This window comes from Rhyacophila brunnea, unplaced genomic scaffold, assembly GCF_057557595.1.
Source record: "Rhyacophila brunnea isolate RB1 unplaced genomic scaffold, BYU_Rbru_1.0 scaffold_3, whole genome shotgun sequence".
Taxonomy (NCBI): domain Eukaryota; kingdom Metazoa; phylum Arthropoda; class Insecta; order Trichoptera; family Rhyacophilidae; genus Rhyacophila; species Rhyacophila brunnea.
Genome location: NW_028232965.1, coordinates 31,236,429 through 31,256,974, shown reverse-complemented (window position 1 = coordinate 31,256,974; position 20,546 = coordinate 31,236,429). Strand labels below are relative to the sequence as shown.

General features: G+C 37.8%; 1 protein-coding gene across 4 annotated transcripts in view; it reads left to right on the top strand.

Annotated features, from left to right (window-relative positions):
- The first annotated feature begins 7,622 nt into the window (after positions 1-7,622).
- LOC147068219 (glycogen debranching enzyme) overlaps positions 7,623-20,546 on the top strand; it is a 36,850-nt gene continuing 23,926 nt past the window's right edge. Inside the window, exons 1-5 of one of the 4 annotated variants that reach the window (XM_085952141.1) lie at positions 7,623-7,904; positions 15,546-15,715; positions 15,988-16,082; positions 20,032-20,221; positions 20,318-20,528. In XM_085952141.1, the coding sequence (XP_085808267.1) occupies positions 15,558-15,715; positions 15,988-16,082; positions 20,032-20,221; positions 20,318-20,528 (654 nt within the window). In that variant the 5' untranslated portion in view covers positions 7,623-7,904; positions 15,546-15,557. Of the gene's footprint in view, positions 7,905-7,982; positions 8,072-8,241; positions 8,378-15,089; positions 15,250-15,545; positions 15,716-15,987; positions 16,083-20,031; positions 20,222-20,317; positions 20,529-20,546 lie in introns of those variants that run through there. The other 3 variants (XM_085952142.1, XM_085952143.1, XM_085952140.1) reach the window with 3 other exon arrangements.

Sequence of the window (20,546 nt, the reverse complement as noted above, 5' to 3'; positions counted from 1 at the left end):
ACTTATACATCCTATACATTTCTGCTAGCGTTAAACTTCCATCCAAGAATCACTTGGAAGTGTTAGCCCTTGTGTAGTGAGAATCTACATGCGGAAATGAATTTATATGCTCCCTTATGGCCGATTTTGTATCTGGGGGAAGTTTTTTGCATGATTTTAGTTTACAATTATCATTGCAAGTGCCTTTGACACACTTAGTTGCAATGATCTTACCAGAAATGGTTACATGCTGTTTATCAAAAGTTATACCATGTATCGTCCTCTGGACACCATTTTTCTCTGGCGCTAACCAACCGACAGTTTGATATTGTGCGCGATTTTTCCCAGTTACTTCATACACTAAAAACAACGCAACTGCACGTATGGTTCATTTGCACTCAACATTACCCATTGACTTGAGTGAAAAAAGAACATATCGCGACAAGTGTTGTTTTTTCATTGTACATATTTTAAATTTGTTAAATGTTAAAAGCATCAAAAATGAATCGGAGTGACTAGCAGTAGTGGTGTTTTTACACTATAATTATGTGAATCCTACGGAAATTTTTGCATTTAAAACAGGAAATCACAATTTTAGCACTTATGGTTGTTTTGTTCTGGATGGGCGATATGTCGAAAAACCCGTTTCTTATGTTAGCGTCCTGTGTCATAGAGTGTAAATACGATGTCATAGAGTGTCACATATATGTCAAACGATCTATGACAGCCTTCTATGTCATAGATTTTCGGCTCAGTGTAAACACCTCGGTAATTTTGTGTGACACTAGTTCCATGTCTGTGACATCTATGCCAAACATGTTGTCATATATTATTGTTTATGGGTCATAGATCGCGATGGAAGTGTTTTTCTGTCTCTGATTTCAAACGCCATCTTGACAACTATAAGTGCTCGTCCGTGGTGGTTTGGCGGGCGCGGGGCGGCGACGGGGCGGGCAACTCAAACGTATGAACACGTCTCGACGTGTCCGTAGACAATGCGCGAGGACGGGTGTTCGCGCGTGTTGTTTTGGCGCGTCTAGCATACGCACGTTGATTGCTGGCAAGGCCCCGGGCCCGGACTGCATTGACAATTTACTTGTCAAACGCACATGGGCCATTGCCGCGCCAGAGATTACAACCCTCCTCAGTGACTGCATCAGAAGCGGCACGTTCCCCGACTGCTGGAAGAGGGGCTTACTTAAGGTAATCCCCAAAACTGGCAGCCGAGAACCGTCTAGCCCCAAAGCCTACCGCCCTCTAACACTTCTGCCCGCTCTGGGCAAAGTGCTGGAGAAGCTACTGTGCCACAGGATTGAAGCCCACCTGGAGACACACTCGCCGCTTTCCGATAAGCAATTTGGATTCAGAAGAGGCAAATCAACAGTCGACGCCATAAGGAACGTGATTGCCATTGCTGAAAATTCTCGCCGTAAATACGTCCTAGGAGTTTTCCTGGACATTGCAGGTGCGTTTGATAGTGCGTCTTGGCCTCTTATACTTCGAAAGCTCCGGCTGAAGAGACTACCAGGAAATTTGTTCGCGTCAATTCAAAGTTACTTCACCAATAGATCGATCGAGTTTCGAGTTGGATCAACCATAATAGAGAGGAACACCAGCATGGGATGTCCCCAGGGCTCAGTCCTCGGGCCCCTTCTCTGGAACGTACTCTTCGACGATCTCCTTAGAATTCCGCTTCCAACCAACTGTACTGTCATTGCCTACGCAGACGATGCGCTGCTGCTGGTCGAGGCCGACAGCAGGGCGAAGATTGAGAGCACCGTTGGCGAAGCCTTAGCATCAATTGAGGCTTGGGGTAGATTAACTAGACTATCATTCGCACCTTCCAAGACAGAAGCCATTGTCCTCAAAGGACCGAGACGACTTAGCTGTTCGAGACTACCTACAGTCCGATTCGGTGACACGAGAGTGAAAGTGTCGAAGACCGTAATCTATCTAGGCATCAAAATGGACACAATGTTAAATCGATGGAGGCAGGTGGTTGCTTGCGCAGGCGTGCACGTTGATGGGCCTTGCGTGCTTTTCTGAAAAGGTCACGCAGGCGCGAAACATGCTGCGTCCACCACGGCGACTGGCTTGGTGGCTTGGGCTTGCAGCGTCCGAGTGAAGCTTCGGCTAATCCGGTGATGTCTTCAGTCAGTCGTGAGGCGGCCGAGTGTAGGTTCGGAAATCGGGTTCTAGATGTCCTGTCAAGCTTTTTGGAAAGCACCTCTTCAAACTTTTCCCAATTCCCGTCGCGCGTTCTAAATCGCGTGGGCGGGGATGGGGTTACGTCAGAGACGCCATCGTGTGAGGAGTCAGAGGCCAGCTCAAAAGTGATCAACCGGTGATCACTCATGGAAGCGCTCTCATGGACTCTGATTCGTCTCGAGACGGACTCAGTGGCCAGGGTGATGTCGATGTGGGTGCTTCCGGAGTTTGCGCGCGACACAAAAGTCGGCATGCTGTTGGGGTCGTTGAGGACGACCAGGTTGTGCTGGTAAACCAACCCCTCGATGACGTCCGCGTCGCACAGGGGGATATCCACGGGCGCCCAGAGGGGGGATTGCGAGTTTGCATCCGCACAGATGATGACATCCCTGCCACCAACTGCGCGTAAGATGCCGTCGAGCACTGATGCCACGTGTTCCTTTGTGCTCTTAAAGCTGAAGTAGGCGGAGATAACCACCACGCTGCCTCCTCCGGGAAAGCTTATATCTGCACACGCGACTAGCTCAGTTGACAGGTGTGAGAGCGACAGCACGCCAAGGCGAGGGTCAAGAGCGAAGACGCAGGCCTTTGGCTCTACACATCTGGCGCTGACGACAAGGCCCGCGCACCCGAGTCCCTTTTCAGTGACCTTGGGGCCCTTTTCAGAGCCCCAGTGGTACGGTTCCTGCACCAGCGCCAGAGACAAGCCTGTGGCCCGCATAGTCTCAATTAGCTCTACCGAGCCGGCGTCGCTCAGGTTGACGTTCAACTGAGCGAAGGTAATCATCGCGTGGCAGTGTAGTCCACCATCGCCCTCTCGCGCAGCTCAGCGTGTAGCCTTGCTGGGCAATCGAGACTGCCGGTGGAATGGTCAGACGGCTGCTTGTGTTTGTGGCAGGCCACGCATTTGGGTGGGTTTCCTTTGTTGGGGTAGTCCTCGCGGTCGTGGCCGGAGATGGCGCAGTGGCTGCACGTCGGGGTTTTATTTGATCATCCTTTGGCCATGTGTCCGAAGAGATGGCAAACGTTGCATTTTACTACCCCAACGTAGTCTCTCAGAGGGAAGGATTCCCACCCCATGTACAGCCTGTCTTCTGCCAGTAAGGCAGACCAGATGGCCGCCGGGGCGAAGACCACAAAGTGGCATCTGCCTGTTCTAGGCCCGGCTTTGTGGCTTAGTCTTATTTCTTTGTATGCTGTTTCTGGCAGGCCGGTCTGTTCCTTGGTGGAGGTGAAGATAGCTTCCCGGAGCTGAGTTTCTGTAAGAGTCGATGGCAAGTTGAAGATAATTACGCGAGGCTGCTTTTTCTCGGCGAGCTCGGCTCGTAGGGCAGCCTCCGAGGTCTCCAGAGCTTTCATAAGGGCCTTGGCCTCGACTTCAGAACGGGGGTGGACAATAACACCTCCGTTCCTTATATTCCGGATACCCGTAATTTGAACCCCAAGGAACCTGGGGTCGAAGGCCTTCTTAAGGATCTCCTTCGTGGTATCTGATTTCTTCTCCCCAGAGCCGGTCGGGAAGAAAAGAACTCCCGGTCTGGGGGTGAGGGGAAGTAGGGACGGGAATTGTTAGTAGGCGGAAGTAGAGGTAGAAGGTGGTGCATGCGTTGCTGTCGTGACCGTAGGAGGGCGGCTTTTCCTGCCCAATGCTGTGGCCCATGATATTGGTGCAGGTGTCGTGGCGGTCGGTTTAGCGTTTGTGGGCGCCTGTGGCTGGATGGACTTTAGAATTTTGGATTGTGCGTGTAGGTCCTTTATTGCCCTTTTCTGGAGTTTAAGGCCGGTGGTTCTGTCTTTGAGTAGTTCTTCCAGGTATTGTATCCTCGCCTCTTGAACGATGGACTTCCTCTCCAGCTTGGCCATAGCTAGGTTCTGCCGGCTGTGGGCTTCCAACAGGCTCAGGAGGGCGTTTGTTATCCGCTCCTTGGCGCCTGCCTGTTTGCCGCGGAAGGCCGTTATAACTTCTTTAAGGCAGGTTGATACGTCGTTGTAGATTTCATCGTGTTGGTCTGGGTCTAATCTGGAGAAGTCTACCGGGATCTCGTAGTCCTCGCCAGAAGAGGAAGAGTCTTCGTCTTGTGGGGGGGCCGGCTGATGGTTCCTTTGTTTGTTTTTTTTGGCCTCAGGTTCCGTGATTGTGGTTGGCGATACGCTCTTTGACGTTTTCTTCGTGGGGGTTTTTGGCGATCGTTGTTTGTTTTTCGCTGGTCTGGCCGATGATGGGGCATACGCAGTAGATCCGGACGTGGATGCCGCGAGGGTTGGGGAGTTGCGGGGGTCGAGAGGGTCAGGATCCTCCTGGGGAGGAGTGCGCATCATCTTAAGCATGCAATGGGATGGCGTTTAAGCAGTGTACAAAATAGTATTTGTATTATAATGCGTTACACGGCCGGTGGATTGCCGTCTTGACAGTGTTAGTGTTTTACACTTTTTGAGATGGTGGGAGCGGTCGAAGCGAAACGGTAGGTATGTAAGGTGGCTACCTACCTGGCTATCAGGGGTGCTTAAGTCGGGGGTCGGATTAACTAGACTATCATTCGCACCTTCCAAGACAGAAGCCATTGTCCTTAAAGGACCGAGACGACTTAGCTGTTCGAGACTACCCACAGTCCGATTCGGTGACACGAGAGTGAAAGTGTCGAAGATCGTCACCTATCTAGGCGTCAAAATGGACACAATGTTAAATTTCCTACACCATGCCGAAACCCAAGTCCACAAGGCTGGGGTGGCCTTCCAGAGGATCGGTCGCATGGCTGGTGAAGGATGGAGCTTAAAAGTAAGGGCGCTCAAGATCGCCTACGGCGCCATTTTTATGGGAATCGCGGCTTATGCCGCCAGTGCTTGGTGCCTGCGCATTCCCAAAAGTGTCAAACTTAGAATCTCTCTTTTAAAAGGACAGCGCATCGCGCTTCTGTCCATTACCAAGGCCTACCGTACTACCTCAACTGACGCGCTCCCGGTCCTGGCCGGCATTCTCCCACTTGACCTGCATATTCAGGTCAGCGGCGCTTCAATATTGCTCCTCAAGGGCGAGGAGGCCGACGTTGGTGATTTTCACCTCGTCCCCCCCCCCTCGGCTAGCTGGCGAAGGAGTAGCATTATTGAGGCGCAGAATTAGACTCATGTCGCTCAACGCGGCCATTACGACCTGGCAGCGAAAGTGGGACGAATCGACCAAGGGCCGGCACACATATACGTTTTTTCCAAACATACAGTGGCGAATAGAGATAACCAAATATCTGACTCCAGACCATTACACCAGTCAATTTGTGACTGGTCACGGTGGATTCGCTGGCAAGCTCTTCGAGCTTGGACTTGTAAGCCGTCCGACATGTCCATGCGGAGCGGAAATACAGGATGCCAACCACATCCTATGGGAGTGTCTGAGTATGTGCTCCGAACGGGAGGAAATTCTCAGGTCGGTCCAACCAGCTGTTGGACCCATCGGCCCGTCCGACCTGGTTGCTACTAAGGCCAATTATCTTGCTTTCAAAAAAATTGCGGCGTCTTACTACGGGCGTGAAGATCTCTTCATATAAATTTTGCTGCCTGTATGATTAGCTTCGTTCTTTAATTTAATAAACAAGTAGGTTCATTTTCTTTTTAGTAATTTCCATGTGCTTTTTTTCTCCCTGGCACTTTGCATTAGAGTAAACTCAGTCAGAGCTCACTTTGAGCGTAGCAATCTAAGTCTTGGGCATCTTCTCCCAGGACACTCCCAGGCCAATTCTTAGATGCTTCACATCACCAATTGATGGGTCCCGTGATACTCTCGATTAAGACCGAGGGTGGTACGGGGCGGGTTTGGTGGAGGGACTTTAACTTCAATGGCGCGTCTAGCTCGACGCAGGCAAGATCGTACATGCGTCGGGCTCTTCCCATACTGCGCGTATAGAGGTGTCCGCACTGAATAGACGGGCGCCGACGCGGGAAACGAGCGAGTAGCGGGTGTCTCAAACCATCATGAGCTTACCGCGCGCGTCTGGTGTATTTGTGGTATTATTTTCACAAAGCATAGATAGTGCGAAGTGATGTAAAGTAGGTATACGTTTTATAACTTTGCACTTTTTACGACACTGATACGCCTCTTTGCCTTATTACGTCACATAAAATTATATCAAATGATATTCATTTGTATTAATATAATTTATGTAGTACTAAATAAATATATATTATGTAAACATAATATCTTTAAATTTAAATAATTCTTAACGCACATATAATATTGTATACTTATCTTACTTATATTTATAAAGGTAGGTACATAAAAAAATGTTTTTTTTGTGTATAATTATTCAATATTCTTTCTCATTTATCGCTTTATCTAATTTCTCTGTATTTAAATTATAATATGATTAACTATAATTATTATAATTTATATGGAAACTTTGCTTGTTGCAATATCTTTTTCTAGTCTATTTTATACATATTTGTATTCTATGTAACTGTTTGTTTTCCTTAATAAAAAAATATAAACATAATAAAAATAAAATATATTAATTAGGTACATCATTTCCATCCTAGAGCCAGGGTGCAAAGTTATGAAGCGTACATTCTACACCTACATTCACACCATATGAACCGAAAAGTCTTTTTTAAACTTTAACTTACATAATTATTATCCAATATATAATCAAATTATAAAATCGACCAAGGGTACTTGATGGAATTTGAATTTAAATTCATAAATATAAATTTACCAAATAAACAGGAATTAACTGTATCAGATGACAGTGTGTATTCACCATTGGTGGTGTTTGAAGATGCCAAAAGGCGATAGTCGGATCGCAAAAAATGACTCAAAAAGAATAGAAAAAAACTTGGATCAATTAGAATATACTTAATCAAATATTTTCTCATGTTACTCTTATTAAAAAAACTTGTCTGGTTGTTCCCGCAGTTTCTTGTATAAGTTATAAAATTCTTCTGTTAAATTAGTGCTTTCCATATTGATTTCATTGGCCCCATATTTTGCTGCAAAGTTTTGCCATTTCAAATAGGAGTTTTCCAGTAAAAACTTTTCTGTGTTTATAGTTTCCTATCCCTGATTTGACGCTGAACACGACTGGACGCGCGCGGGCTACTACGGACACTCTACCCGTGCCCGTCCCCGCGCCTATCCCGCGTCGTACACGCCCCATGACTACGGCCGAGCGCAAAGAGCCTGAATGTATCTATAGTCTATGGATTGAAGACTGGAGAGGAGTCCAATCTCTTTGATGTTTACCATTTAATTTTGATAAATGAATAAAATAAAATTAATAAAAGTAGGTACCTACCTAAGTAGTTTTAATGGATTTTTCCGGTACGTTGAAATGGATTTGTTGGTCAATTAAAACGTTATGATTATTTATGAAATTATCAATAAGTATTTAACGTAAAATGTTGATAACACCAGATAACACTTATATTATTTTGAATATCCCGCTAATTTTAGTGTCAAAAATAGAAACGTCAAATTCATTTCAAAAGGTCACCTTGGCTTGACCAAACATAAACTTGAAACTACGCGCGCGATTGATACAGAAGTAAAGTTAAATAAACAGGTCAAGGTATATAGGGCATTATCTTGTTGATTACAAATCTTAACATTATTAAATCGTTTTCTTCGTATTGTGCATTAAATTGCACTACGTTTAATCCTCAAGATCAAAATATACATGTTGATACCAAGCCGGTTCTTCACATCTTTTCGAGAGATACCTGTTGAATAAAATGTACGTAAGAAATTCACCAAACTTTTAATTATCTCATTTACAAAAAAAAAAAAACACTTACTTACTCGTAATCTTTTCGTACCGTAATTGGTGTGTATCGATGCATCCTCATATTACATTCAATTAACTTGCCATCGTACATTGCCGTGATCCTTCAATATTTTGAGGTTATTAATTTTGACCTTTGGTGTTTAAAAAAAAATCTTAATATTATTACCTTGTATTTATTAATGCCCATCAAGCACTTGTTTCACATCTTTTGAAAACAACATTAACTGCATATTATTATTATATAAATACTTCAGCAAGTAGCTAGTAATTTATTTCAAGATATGCTGTCCTTCATACCAGTGCCAGAACCACCCTTAGAGCCAGCCCTCATGGACCACAAACAACTATAAAAATGTGGCGACTTGTAGCTCACCGTAGCTGTACGCGAAGCTGTGTTTACACTTAATCTACCTTAATGTGATGTTTGTGAATCCGTATCAGAAATCCTTCCCTTTCACATGCATATTCTATTCAGGAATGTATCCAAGAGACACTATTAACGACTAAAAAATGTTGCCATGTATGCCTGCTAAGGGTCATAATTATCATGTCATGTCATAATCGTGTGGAAGGGGTTTGATAATATTATAATCTGACGATTTGTGATGAAGGGGATAATGGTGATATAGAAAATGTCATTGTACGTAAACCAACAACGCTCTCATGTACGAGAGCTTACCTGTCAGATCTGTCACCACTCTGCACAATGTAAACTATCATCCTCAAAGAGATTGGACTCATCAACCTCCATTTTTGACCATATACAATACACGGAAAACGTATACTATACCTATTGAAATCGATTATTTTCTACAAATATTTTTTTTATTGAATGAATTAAAAAATGTGACATAATGGGACACATGGGTAGGGTAATTATTTTTGTGAAGATATGTAACAAGGGGTTGAGGGAGTTAAAATACCCTAAAGTAGTATCTTCTATGGACGGCGCCCGACATTTTATTATAAATATATGTGCCTGCGGGGTGGGGTTACTCTAACTAGTTAACATGATAACATGTTTCCATTATTTTTGTTGATATGAAATACCACAGATATCACTCGGGTCAATTATTCTGTATATCAGGTGGTTAATTAAATTGCAAGTTAACACTTAAAAACCGGTGTGGAGCCGCTACATATACGAAATGCCAATGACATTTTTTATATTATGTCAGTTTGGCGTTTGTTTAACCTAAAAAAAGAACTTGAATTATATGTCCGCTATATCTTGGTTATAATATACATTACATTGTACAAATGTACATTGCCTTTGCAACTTGTTAAAAATATTTAATGTAATCAATGATATCTCACAGCTACCGGGTGTGTAATACGCCAACATTGGCATGGCAGCACTGTGCGGTGACACGTCTGTCGCAATGTTAGTGTGAATTTTCAAAATCGCTGCGCTTCAAGATGCTATTTCCGTCCTATATATCGCTCTAAGCCAGTGGTTTCCAAACTTTACGATGCCTCGCCTCCCTTTTTAAAAAATCCAATCATAGTGCCCCCCCCCCCTTTATTTCATTAAATACATTTTTACACAAATTGCTTTTTTCTACTAAACGGGTTCGATATATGGATTTCATTGCATCTAATGCAGAAAATTTTTTCTTTGAAAATGTTTCTCATAAATATGATGTTACGAACAGTAGCAGTACCTACTTGCATTGCTTTTCTTGACAAAGTATTATGTCATTCTTCAGCTCGATTCAGCCAAAATTGAACAAAGGTTTTTGTTTCCATATACCTAGCCATTTTTATTAGTCAGGAAATAGATACACTAAAAATAATTATAAAATAAAATTCTACATGTGAATTATCATCAATCACACACATCACACAATCACATCATATTGTATCTCACAGACACTTATATTATAAAATGTTAATAATATGCAACCGAAACAGCGCCGCAGGCGACTTTTTTAAACTAAAAGAACGAATTTGTGGTGTGTTTATCTCACTTAACTGGTCGATCCGCAACGCCGGGCCCCCAGGCTGGAGCCCTGTCAGCCCCCCTCTTGTATGGGCCATGCACAATAGTATAGAAATGAGGTATAATAAAATTAGTCTCCATATCTTCATACAGGTTTGCAAACAACCTAACTTTTATAGGACTGTTTTTTATGTAGTTTATAACTAGCTGCCGTTTTATGAACGAATTATGAATTATTATTTTTGCAAACTGCAAACCTGTGGCTGCATTATTGTGTTAAACTTTTCGCGCCTCCCTTTGCCACAGTCCGCGCCTCCCCAGGGAGGCGCGCCCCCCAGTTTCTAAATCGCTGCTCTAAGCAGTAGGTAGTGTGGCCATTTGGACCCGCGTTAAAAAAGATTACGCCTGACACCTCATATCCCGGGATAATTAACTGTCAGAATACGAGATATCATATTTATCACTTTGTTTATTGATTTTGGAGTGATATGTTAGAAGCTCTGCTGGAGATGATAATTATTTACTCCATATCTGAACACTTTGTACTTCATTACAATTATTCGTCTCTTGATGCCTCGTCTTTGGACATTGTATTTGTTGTACTTTTTTCACCTGATTAAAACAAATATCGTTCTCGGGAAATATCGGACACCATTTTTCATTTCACTGAAACCATAAGCTTAAAGTATTCACAATGGGTAGCATAAGGCTTTGAATAATCATATCCCAGCAACATTATTTATCAATCACTTAATGTCATGCAATAGTCGCGAAATCATCGGAATTCCTCTGCGGCGACTAAATCGACTGCCATCAAATGCAGCATATTATAATATGGTTTCTTAAATTAGATTTAAAGTTATCAAGATTTTTTTCATTATTTTCATGCTGGGACAAATATTCACTATAATGCTTTTTTTTGAATGCACAGCATAGACTTTTTAATTCCTATTTTTGTAATTTTATTATTGCAAAAATTACAACAGGTTGACGTCCAACGCCTGGATGGCCGAAAGGGGTTTATGCGAATCTATAATAGAACCAAAAAATACAATAGCTGTATCAATTGTTAAATATTATTATGATATTGTAGGTACAAAAAAACAGACGATTATTTCTTTGATATTTTGACGTGAACGTTTGGTATTTTGTTTATGATGGATTATAACATAGCTTCTCAAAATTGGATAAATAAACAAATATTATAAAAAATACTTAATATTTCCATAAACATATCTATCTTTCGAAAGAACCATATTTTGTTTTATTCATAAGATGTTTGTTACGAAAACAAGTATCTTAAATCATTGCGATTATTTGTGTTTCACTTGTGTATCCCCTTAAAAGTGGGTGTATATCTCGAAATAGTAATAAAATAGTCACAATAATTAGACTAGTGCTTTGGCCTTGCCTTATTTTGCAATCATTCATCCAACCATATCAGGTGTCACTGTTTATTTCCCTGTACTTTTATTTACATGACAATAGCCGTTTATTCAAACCAGTTTTTCATTCTTTCTTCTCATGATGGAATATAATACCTACATTATTTCACGCTTTGCTGGAATTCAATCATTGTCTGGGCAATCTAGTCTGATTTAATATTCAAGTATTCTATTTCCTAAATATACTTAACGGAATGGCTTACTAATATTGGAGAATGTCCATATTTTAATATCATTCCAACATTTATTACACGTCCTGTTACTATAGATAGAAGAAATATGGGAAACACTATTTAGTTTTCAAAATTAAAGTCAAAACAGTTTAAGACTTTTAAGTACCTAGATTAATCCGTTAAACTATTGTTATATTTGATATTAATATTATTAGTAACTAGCTGAAGTACCCGGCTTCGCACAGGGTCGCTTCGTGGATACATTTATCTTAGATATTTAAAAAATAACAATAAGTTATTATCTTTTTAATATTAAAATATCTGTGTAATACAACAATATGGCAATATGAAAGTAATTCTAATAGGAGTAAAGGCCAAACAAAAGAACACTAAAGTAAAATCGAATCTAAAATATGCAAACGTTATTAATAGTATTAATATGTAGAAAAAAATTCAAAATTGGATGGAACAAACAAACAGCAAACTTTGTATTTTCTATAATAATACTGATTTAGAAACCTTCGCAGGTGTGCGCCAGTGGCGAAGGGTGGAGGTAGGCTGTTAAGATCCGCCATAAATAGTGTACATTAATTTTTTTCAGACATACATATTTGTTTTCATTGAAATAAGACTACAATTTACAGAAAGTGTTGGTTAGTTTTTAAAATTCATTAAAACCCTGAGAAACCAAGCCATAATAGATAATAGCCAAAAAATACATGTCTATCTATAAAATATCTAAAATTATGCAATTAAATCATACATAACTATGAATATTTTATTGATAGAATAATATTTTTTATTTATTATAGTTTGATTTAGGCAGGGCTTAATGAAATAAAAAAATGAACCAACAATATGTGTAATATGTATTTTTAATCCAACAAAAACAAATAACTATGAATGAAAAAGTGTGCACAATTTTGTCGTATCACCCAAATTAGACCAATACTATTATGGTTTCGTTTAGGCAGGGTTTAATTGATTTTTAAAAACTAAAAAACACCATCTGTAAATTGTAGTCTTAGTTCAATAAAAACAAATACATATGACTAACAAAGTTAAGTGTGCACTATTTATAGCGAATCTTAACAGCCTACCTCCACCCTTCGCCACTGGTGTGCGCACAACAACTGACAAAAGTTTCATCGCAATCGGATGAATGGTATACTGCCCTCATAAGGAAAAAGGCACCTTTTCAACAAAAATCACAAATTGAGTTAGTGTACAGATAATGTTCTACGTGAAATTCTGAACCATTTGAGAAAAAGTCAAAAGCGGTATAAAATTTATTTCAGTATAATAATCGACACATTGTTTTTCGTTTTTTTCACAAAAACGGTTGTCATTCTAAACAAAAAGACATTATAACGAGTTTCATAAGCAAAAACACAGCATCGATTGAAAACATACTAGTTTTTGCTTATACCATATATCAAATGATTCATCCACATTATTTAAAAGTTTATTAAGAAAAGTTGAAAAAACGTTAATGTCTCATTATCTCAAAATGTGACTTTGGCGAAAAGCTGCCTTTTTACTTATGGGGGCAGTATAGGAACTCATACGAATAGAAGAAGAAGATGATTTTATAATTCAGAAATCTTTGCGGGGGTGCGCTCGACAACTCACAAAAGTTTCATTGTGATCGGATGAATGGTATAGGAACGCATACGAATAGAAGAAAAAGTAGAAGAAAATGGTTGTATCAATTCATAAACCTTTGTGGGCGTGAGCACAACACTTGATCAAAATTTCATCGCAATCGGATGAATGGTATAGGAACGCATACGAATAGAAGAAGATAGAATAGAAGAAAAAGAAGAAGAAATTGGTTGTATCAATTCAGAAACCTTTGCGGGCGTGAGCACAACACTTGATCAAAATTTCATTGCAATCGGATGAATGGTATGGGACCATACGAATGAAAAAGAAGAAGAAGAAGATGGTTGTACTAATTCAGAAACCTTTGCGGGTGTTACCACAACAACTGACGAAGGTTTCATTGCAATCGGATGAATGGTATAGGAACCACACGAATAAAAGAAGATATAATGAAGAAAAAGAAGAAGAGGAAGATGGTTTTTATTTATGTTTTTATTTATGTTTATTTATGTTTAAAAACCTTTGCGGGTATGCGTACAATAACTGACGAAAGTTTCGTCGCAATCGGATGAATGGTATAGGAACCATACGAATAAAAGAAAATAGAATGAAGAAGAAGAAGAAGATGATGATTTTTCTAATTCAAAAACCTTCGCGGATGTGCATACAACCACTTACCAAAATTTCATCGCAATCGGATGAATGGCATAGGAACGCATACGGGACAGACAGACAGACAGACAGACAGACAGACAAACAGACATACAGACATTCATTTTTATACATAATATATAGCCTATACTCTTCGCGCAAGTGCAAGCAATAAGTTGACAAAGTTTTATCGCAATCGGATGAACGGTATGGCAGCACATAAAAAAACACGAAAAAACAAACAAATATTATTTTTTATATTATAGATTCAGGGTTCGTCCATAAAAGATATCTCTGGATTCTCGATACTTTTTGATCCCCCTCCAGGGCATCGTCACAATTATTCATAAAATCATTCTCTACATTATGTCACATGTTTCTACTCCCCCCCCCAATTTGTTTAAAACAAATTTCTTGTAAACGATCGATTCCAGTATAATGTTCCCACGGAATAGCTTATTCTCAGAAAATATTTTGTTGGTTATGTGACGTCACATTTTATACAACACCCCCGTAGTGCATCGCATTACATGTGGATGACCCCATAGTAGCTGATTTATGATATGCTTTTTCAGACTTTCACTGTTCTCTTGATTGCTTGATTGTCAGGCATATTTGGTGAGAATATTGTAGTGTTACAGTTCGAGTCCAATTTACTACATATACATATTATACGTTTAGTAAAAAGTAAATCACACCCACGGGGGCCGCGCAGCGTAAGCGTTGGACTATAACGCCGTGGGTCCCAGGTTCGAATCCTGGGTCTGACAAGTACACATATTGTTTTTCAATTTGTGTGTGAGTCAGAGTATGGACCTAATAGGTTGAGCAAGTGGCTGACATCCATTTCTCGTAAAAACAAAATCTGTTAATGCAAACCTCTACTCTGTGGAGGCCCATATGATCCTATTAGGATTGGACATGGTCGAAAAAAAAAAAAAAAAAAAGTAAATAGTGATAGGTGGTACAACTAAAACAGTTAATGTATAATATAATGGTATCACTTTAAATAAATTACTGTTGTATCACTATATAATAGGTTTATTATGTAGTTCTTTTGACCTAGCAGACCTTGAAGCTTGACTTTTAATAATGCAGCATCGATAGTATTTGGATAATAATGATAAGAGTTAAATTAAATAATGGAATTGGTTACCTACCAATCCTACATTAAAAATATGTTGATAATTTTATACAGGAGAAAATAGCTTCGACATTCGTTTTTTGCCTGCAACTCTGTAATTCTATCTATCAACATTGTCATGGTTCGGTAACTGTGTTGTTTATATAAGGTTATGTTTCGTGTAGTTATGTTCTCAATCTCAAAAGTTTAACTACAGTTGATGGTTCACATTTGAGGAGAATTATATATTTTCAAGTTTCAAAAGAGGTTCAAATGGTTTAAAGGCAGAATTGTATTTTTAAACTGCTTCACGTCTTATACATCAAAGATGAGATCGAATCTCTCCTTTTCAAAAGTTTGTAGTACCTGCTAATCATTATCGAACATTAATTATAAAACTTTTACATACTTCATCCTATCATGCCATATTATGCAGTGTATAGACTGCTTATAAAAACATCACTTCAGAGTGAGGGAAGGTCTCTATACAGATGTGCCACAAGTGCACAAGTGTATTGCAATGTCAGGCGGCATCCGGAGCACGTGCTCCTATCATCTTCGTAAAAATTCTTTTAAAATGTATGTTACATTTTTATATAAAAGTGTATTTACTATACTGAGTGTTTTTAATTATTTTTCGTTTTATTTTAGTTACAAGGCGAAATGACCGAGTCTCGTGGACGGACAAGCCCCGTCATGCTGGGAACTAAAATTCCAGGGCCACAATCCAGCCCCGCCCTCCTCACTGCCAAACATCAAGGATCACAAATTAGAGTACTTACTCTCAATCATGGAGAACATTTGGACTCATCATTGTTTAGGTATGTATAATGCATATTATTATTTTTATATTACGTGACATCTTCAAAAAGATTATTTTCAAAGAATGTAGCTTAACACAATCACTGCTGACCTTTTCATTACTACATTTAAATAACACGCTAATTATATCTAATGGCAAAGTACTCCAAACGCGCCAGTCGCGGTGTTAGCTCTAAAATACAAATATCACATAACAGGTATGGCAAATTTATGTTTACTTGTGTTATTTTTGACATAGGCAGAATCTTGATACTGAATTAATTATTTTCAGGTTGGATAAGGGTACCGCATTTCATTTATGTCCTGGACCCAGTCTAATGGGACATAAAGTATTCGTATATTGCAACTATGCTGATCAAAACAGTGGTAAAGTACTTTTTTCTTTTCTTCTTCTTTTGACCATGTCCGATCCTAATAGGATTATATGGGCCTCCACAGAGTGGGGCTTGTATTAACAGATTTTATTTTTACTAGAAATGGATGTCAGCCATTTGCTCAACCTATTATGTCCATACTCTGACTCATACACAAATTGAAAAACAATATGTATACTTGCCAGACCTAGGATTCGAACCTGGGACCCTCGACACTATAGACACCCAATTATAATTATAATATTACCATATCGATACCCTAGTTCTATAGGGAAACAACTCAAAAATTTGCAGTTTTGAGTTAATAATGCCATTTGATAAAGAATCATGACAGCTACATAATTCAATTTTTTTTTAAAAATCTCAATAATTAATAAAAGCAAATAATTCCATATGGAATTTCTTTGTATTCTACATGTTCACAGTTTTATAAGGAAACATTTTATGTGGTTCCTTATTGAACTAAAAAATTTGAACCACATTGAGCTTGTCATAGTTCTATAAGGAAACAATTTAAAAAAAATCAAACCAGTGACAGTCTATTCATTAACGCAATTATTATTCAGGAACCCATGAGGCTATTTTTTAAATAGATAACTAATTTATTGTAGTCTTAAATAATTTATTTAACATTATTCTATCGGACGAGTACTGAATTCATGATTTAAAACAGAAATTACTTGAATTATTATTAATAAAAATTGAATTTTTAAAAAGTAGGTATCAGGTAAGAATATTATTGAATATTTTTGGTTTAACTAATAACTTTTTAATGACTAGTATCATATATATATTACCATTGTTCCAAGAAGGTGACAAGTTGTTTTTAGGGGTAATTAAGTAAGGGGTTTTTACAAACACTTCAACTAGATATTCATAATTTGTTTGTAATATTCGTATCGTGGTCCTTGACTCAATAGGTAGGTATAGGTTTGTTAAGTATATAATAATAATATGATAGAATTAACTATATGTGCACATCAGTGGAGAAGGGTGGAGATAGGCTGTTAAAATCCAACATAAATAGTATACATCTAACTTTGCCAGTCTTTTGTATTTGTTTTTATTGAACTACATAAGACTAAAATAATTTATAGAAAGTGTTGGTTAGTTTGTAAAATCAATTAAACACTGTCTACAAACCATAATAATTTTGTTATACTTTGTGCGATACGACAAAACGGTACATACTTTTTCATTCATACTTATTTGTTGTCGTTGGATTAAGAATACATATTACACATATTGTTGGTTCATTTTTTTAAAATTCATTAAGCCCTGCCTAAACCAAACTAGATAAAAAAATATTGTACTATCTATAAAATATCCAAAGTTTTCTATAATTAAACTACATAATTTTAGAAAATTCAGAGATAAACAAGTATTTTTGACTATGATCTATTTTGGCTTAGTTTTCGCAGGGTTTAATTGAATTTTAAAAACTAACCAACACCGTCTATAATTTTTAGTCTTATTTCCATGAAAACAAATACGTTTGACTGACAAAGGGTAGTGTGCGCTATTTATGGCGGATCCAATGACGTCCCGTGGGGGTAGGCAGATTGAGTGTCGCTTGGGAGCGACAGTTACTCGAAGAGCAGCAAATAGAGGATAATCATTTAGTATAATTAGATTTAGTATATTTTATTATTTCGTTATTATTAACTAAATTTAATAATAACGAAAATAACCTTCCATTAAAAATCAGCTCACTGGTTGGAAACAAAATATATTAATTAACATAAAAGGTTCAACAGGACTGTAATTTTTTGTCGTATTCGCGATGTCTAGTTTACTTCCATTGCCTTTTGATGTCGTTGGTGACAATAAACGACACGTTCAGTTTTGTGAATAATTAAATCTGACTTATTCACTCATTAATTAAAAATATTTATAAATTTAATTTGGTATATTTAGTCGTATATATTTTGTTAATAGTGTATCTATACAACACATTTCTTATATAATGGAGTCATGAAAAGATGATAAATAATACTGTATACAAAATGGAGCGGCATTTTGGCACTGCCTAGGGGCGGCATTCTGTCTAGGGATGTCACTGGGCGGATCTGAACAGCCTACCTCCACTCTTCGCCACTGGTGCACATAGCGCCTGAGGATGCCGAAAGGCGAAACCCGGGTTTTAAAAATCGACTCAAATGGAATAGTACAAAACTTAAACCCATTAGAATTGGAATCATATTTTGTTAGTGTATTATGACATTATTACTCTGTAATAGGGTCCTTCTTTTTGGTATGTGAATAAAAATATATAAAAAATTGGCATTCGGGACATGACAATGTTTATTTTAACAACGTTTAGTAAACAATAAAAGTGACATAAGAATAATTATAAAAATAGTTATACTTGCTTAAATATAAAAGATTTAGATAATATTCAAGTGTATCAAACTGCCTTAAGATGTTTGTAAAAATCCCAATGGACCCTAGGAATAACATTGCTATCGCATAATAAGATTAAGTCCTTCTTTTTTGCTGCTGATATGATTGTGTTTTTTGAGGATATTTTTGTTTAATGTTTCTATAGACAAGCAGCATTCAAACAAGTTTGCGCAGGCAAACATATTTCTATAAGGAACCATTTGACTTGTTTCCTTATAGAACTATGAATGTAGAGGATTAATTGTCGTCACTGGAAACAAGTCGAATAGTCTTTAGTTTTTATTTAATATTAATTTATTCTTGCATCAATTATTAATAATATTATGAAAAAATTAAACCTTAATAAATTACAATATTATATCTATCACTATTTAATAATGCTTTCACAAAAAAAATCTTCGGAACTAAAGGAATTATTTTATGTAAAACTTCAAATGCGATTTACTCAGAACAAGGATTTTTGAGTTGTTTCCTTATAGAACTAGGGTATCGATATGTACTCGTTATCTGAATTAATAATCATTAGAAATGTCAGGCTGCACATTAGTTGATTAGAGGGCTGTAAAAATTATATGTATTATAGGATTTCTAAATCTTGAATTTTCACCTACTAAATTGAAATACATTGTGGATTTATATTATCATTTTCGTGCTGATAAGAAATATTCATTGGAATGTTTTCTTTTTTGAGTGCAAACATAGAATTTTCAAGTACTGTTTTACTAATTTTATGATTAAAATTATAATCCTGCCTACCAATTTAACGCCTGAAAATTTGTATGACGGAATTGATGCTATGCAGCTTTACTAGGTGACTGACGTATTTGACAGACGATTAGATGGTCGTCCCAATGGGAATAAATTATTGACAGTCCCGGAAAAAGTCCTAACATGTGTAAAATTTTATGTATTAGCGGAAGTAATTTTCAATGGATTAGATAACTTAAATTAGTAGGTAGGACTTATATAAATAGTTTAATATTATTATGATATTGTAGGTATAAAAAAACATATGATTACAGCTTTCATTTCTTCAATATTTCGTTACAAACGCTTGATAAAATGTTTGATATATAAATTCTGAACATATGATAGTTCAATGAATAATCGAAAAAATATTTAGTTACTATTCATGGAAATATATTATCTATCTTTCAATATATCTATATAAAATATGCTGATCAATTGCGTTTGAATGATGTTGAAATTTTTGTTGCAAAGTTGCGTAATGAGTGGGAAGTTATTAACCAAATTGTTAGTCATTTGACGCGATGATTGCTATGTGAAAAGGTGACTTGAAACCTGGTGATTTTTTGTGTTTCTCTAATGTTTCTCTCAAATAAACTAATCTTTATTTGTCGTTAGTTTTTTTTACAGAAAAGCTGTAGGTATAATGCAGGATTTGAGACAGTTTAAAAATGAAATAATAATAAACTCACCCATTTATCAAAAAAGATTTTTAAAAATAATGCAAAATGCTTAGATATTTTTTTAAGTTAGTACTTATTAAATTTTGATTTTACTGTTTTCTTTTGCAGGTAGTGAACAGAGTGAGTTCATTCGTAATCAATACTATGCGATGGAATGGAACCGACCGAATCCTGAAAACCCATGGGCTCCTTCGACCAATCTCGGAACAGGAATTTTAATTCAAGACACTGATGTATTTTGTGAGATACTTGTGACTAAACCTGGCAGCTATCATTTTTATTTTGTTTATGAAAACAAGTGAGTAGATATTTTTCAGAATTTATTATTAATCCAAATATTCTTTGTATACTGTATTTTTTAATAATATTAACCAAACAAAAATACGATTTTTAGTGGCTCCACTGTAGGTCCCCAAGGGTCTGGATTTTTCCAAGTTCTTCCGACGCTTCGTTACGGCCGAAACAACCAGGAGTGCTTACCGTTGGACTGTATACAATGTCAAACAGTTCTTTGCAAGTCACTAGGCCCCCTTAATACGTGGGAGAGTAAATTGAGGGTGGCTAAAGAGACTGGGTACAATATGGTCCATTTTACACCGATACAAGTAAGAAGTAGTTTAGAA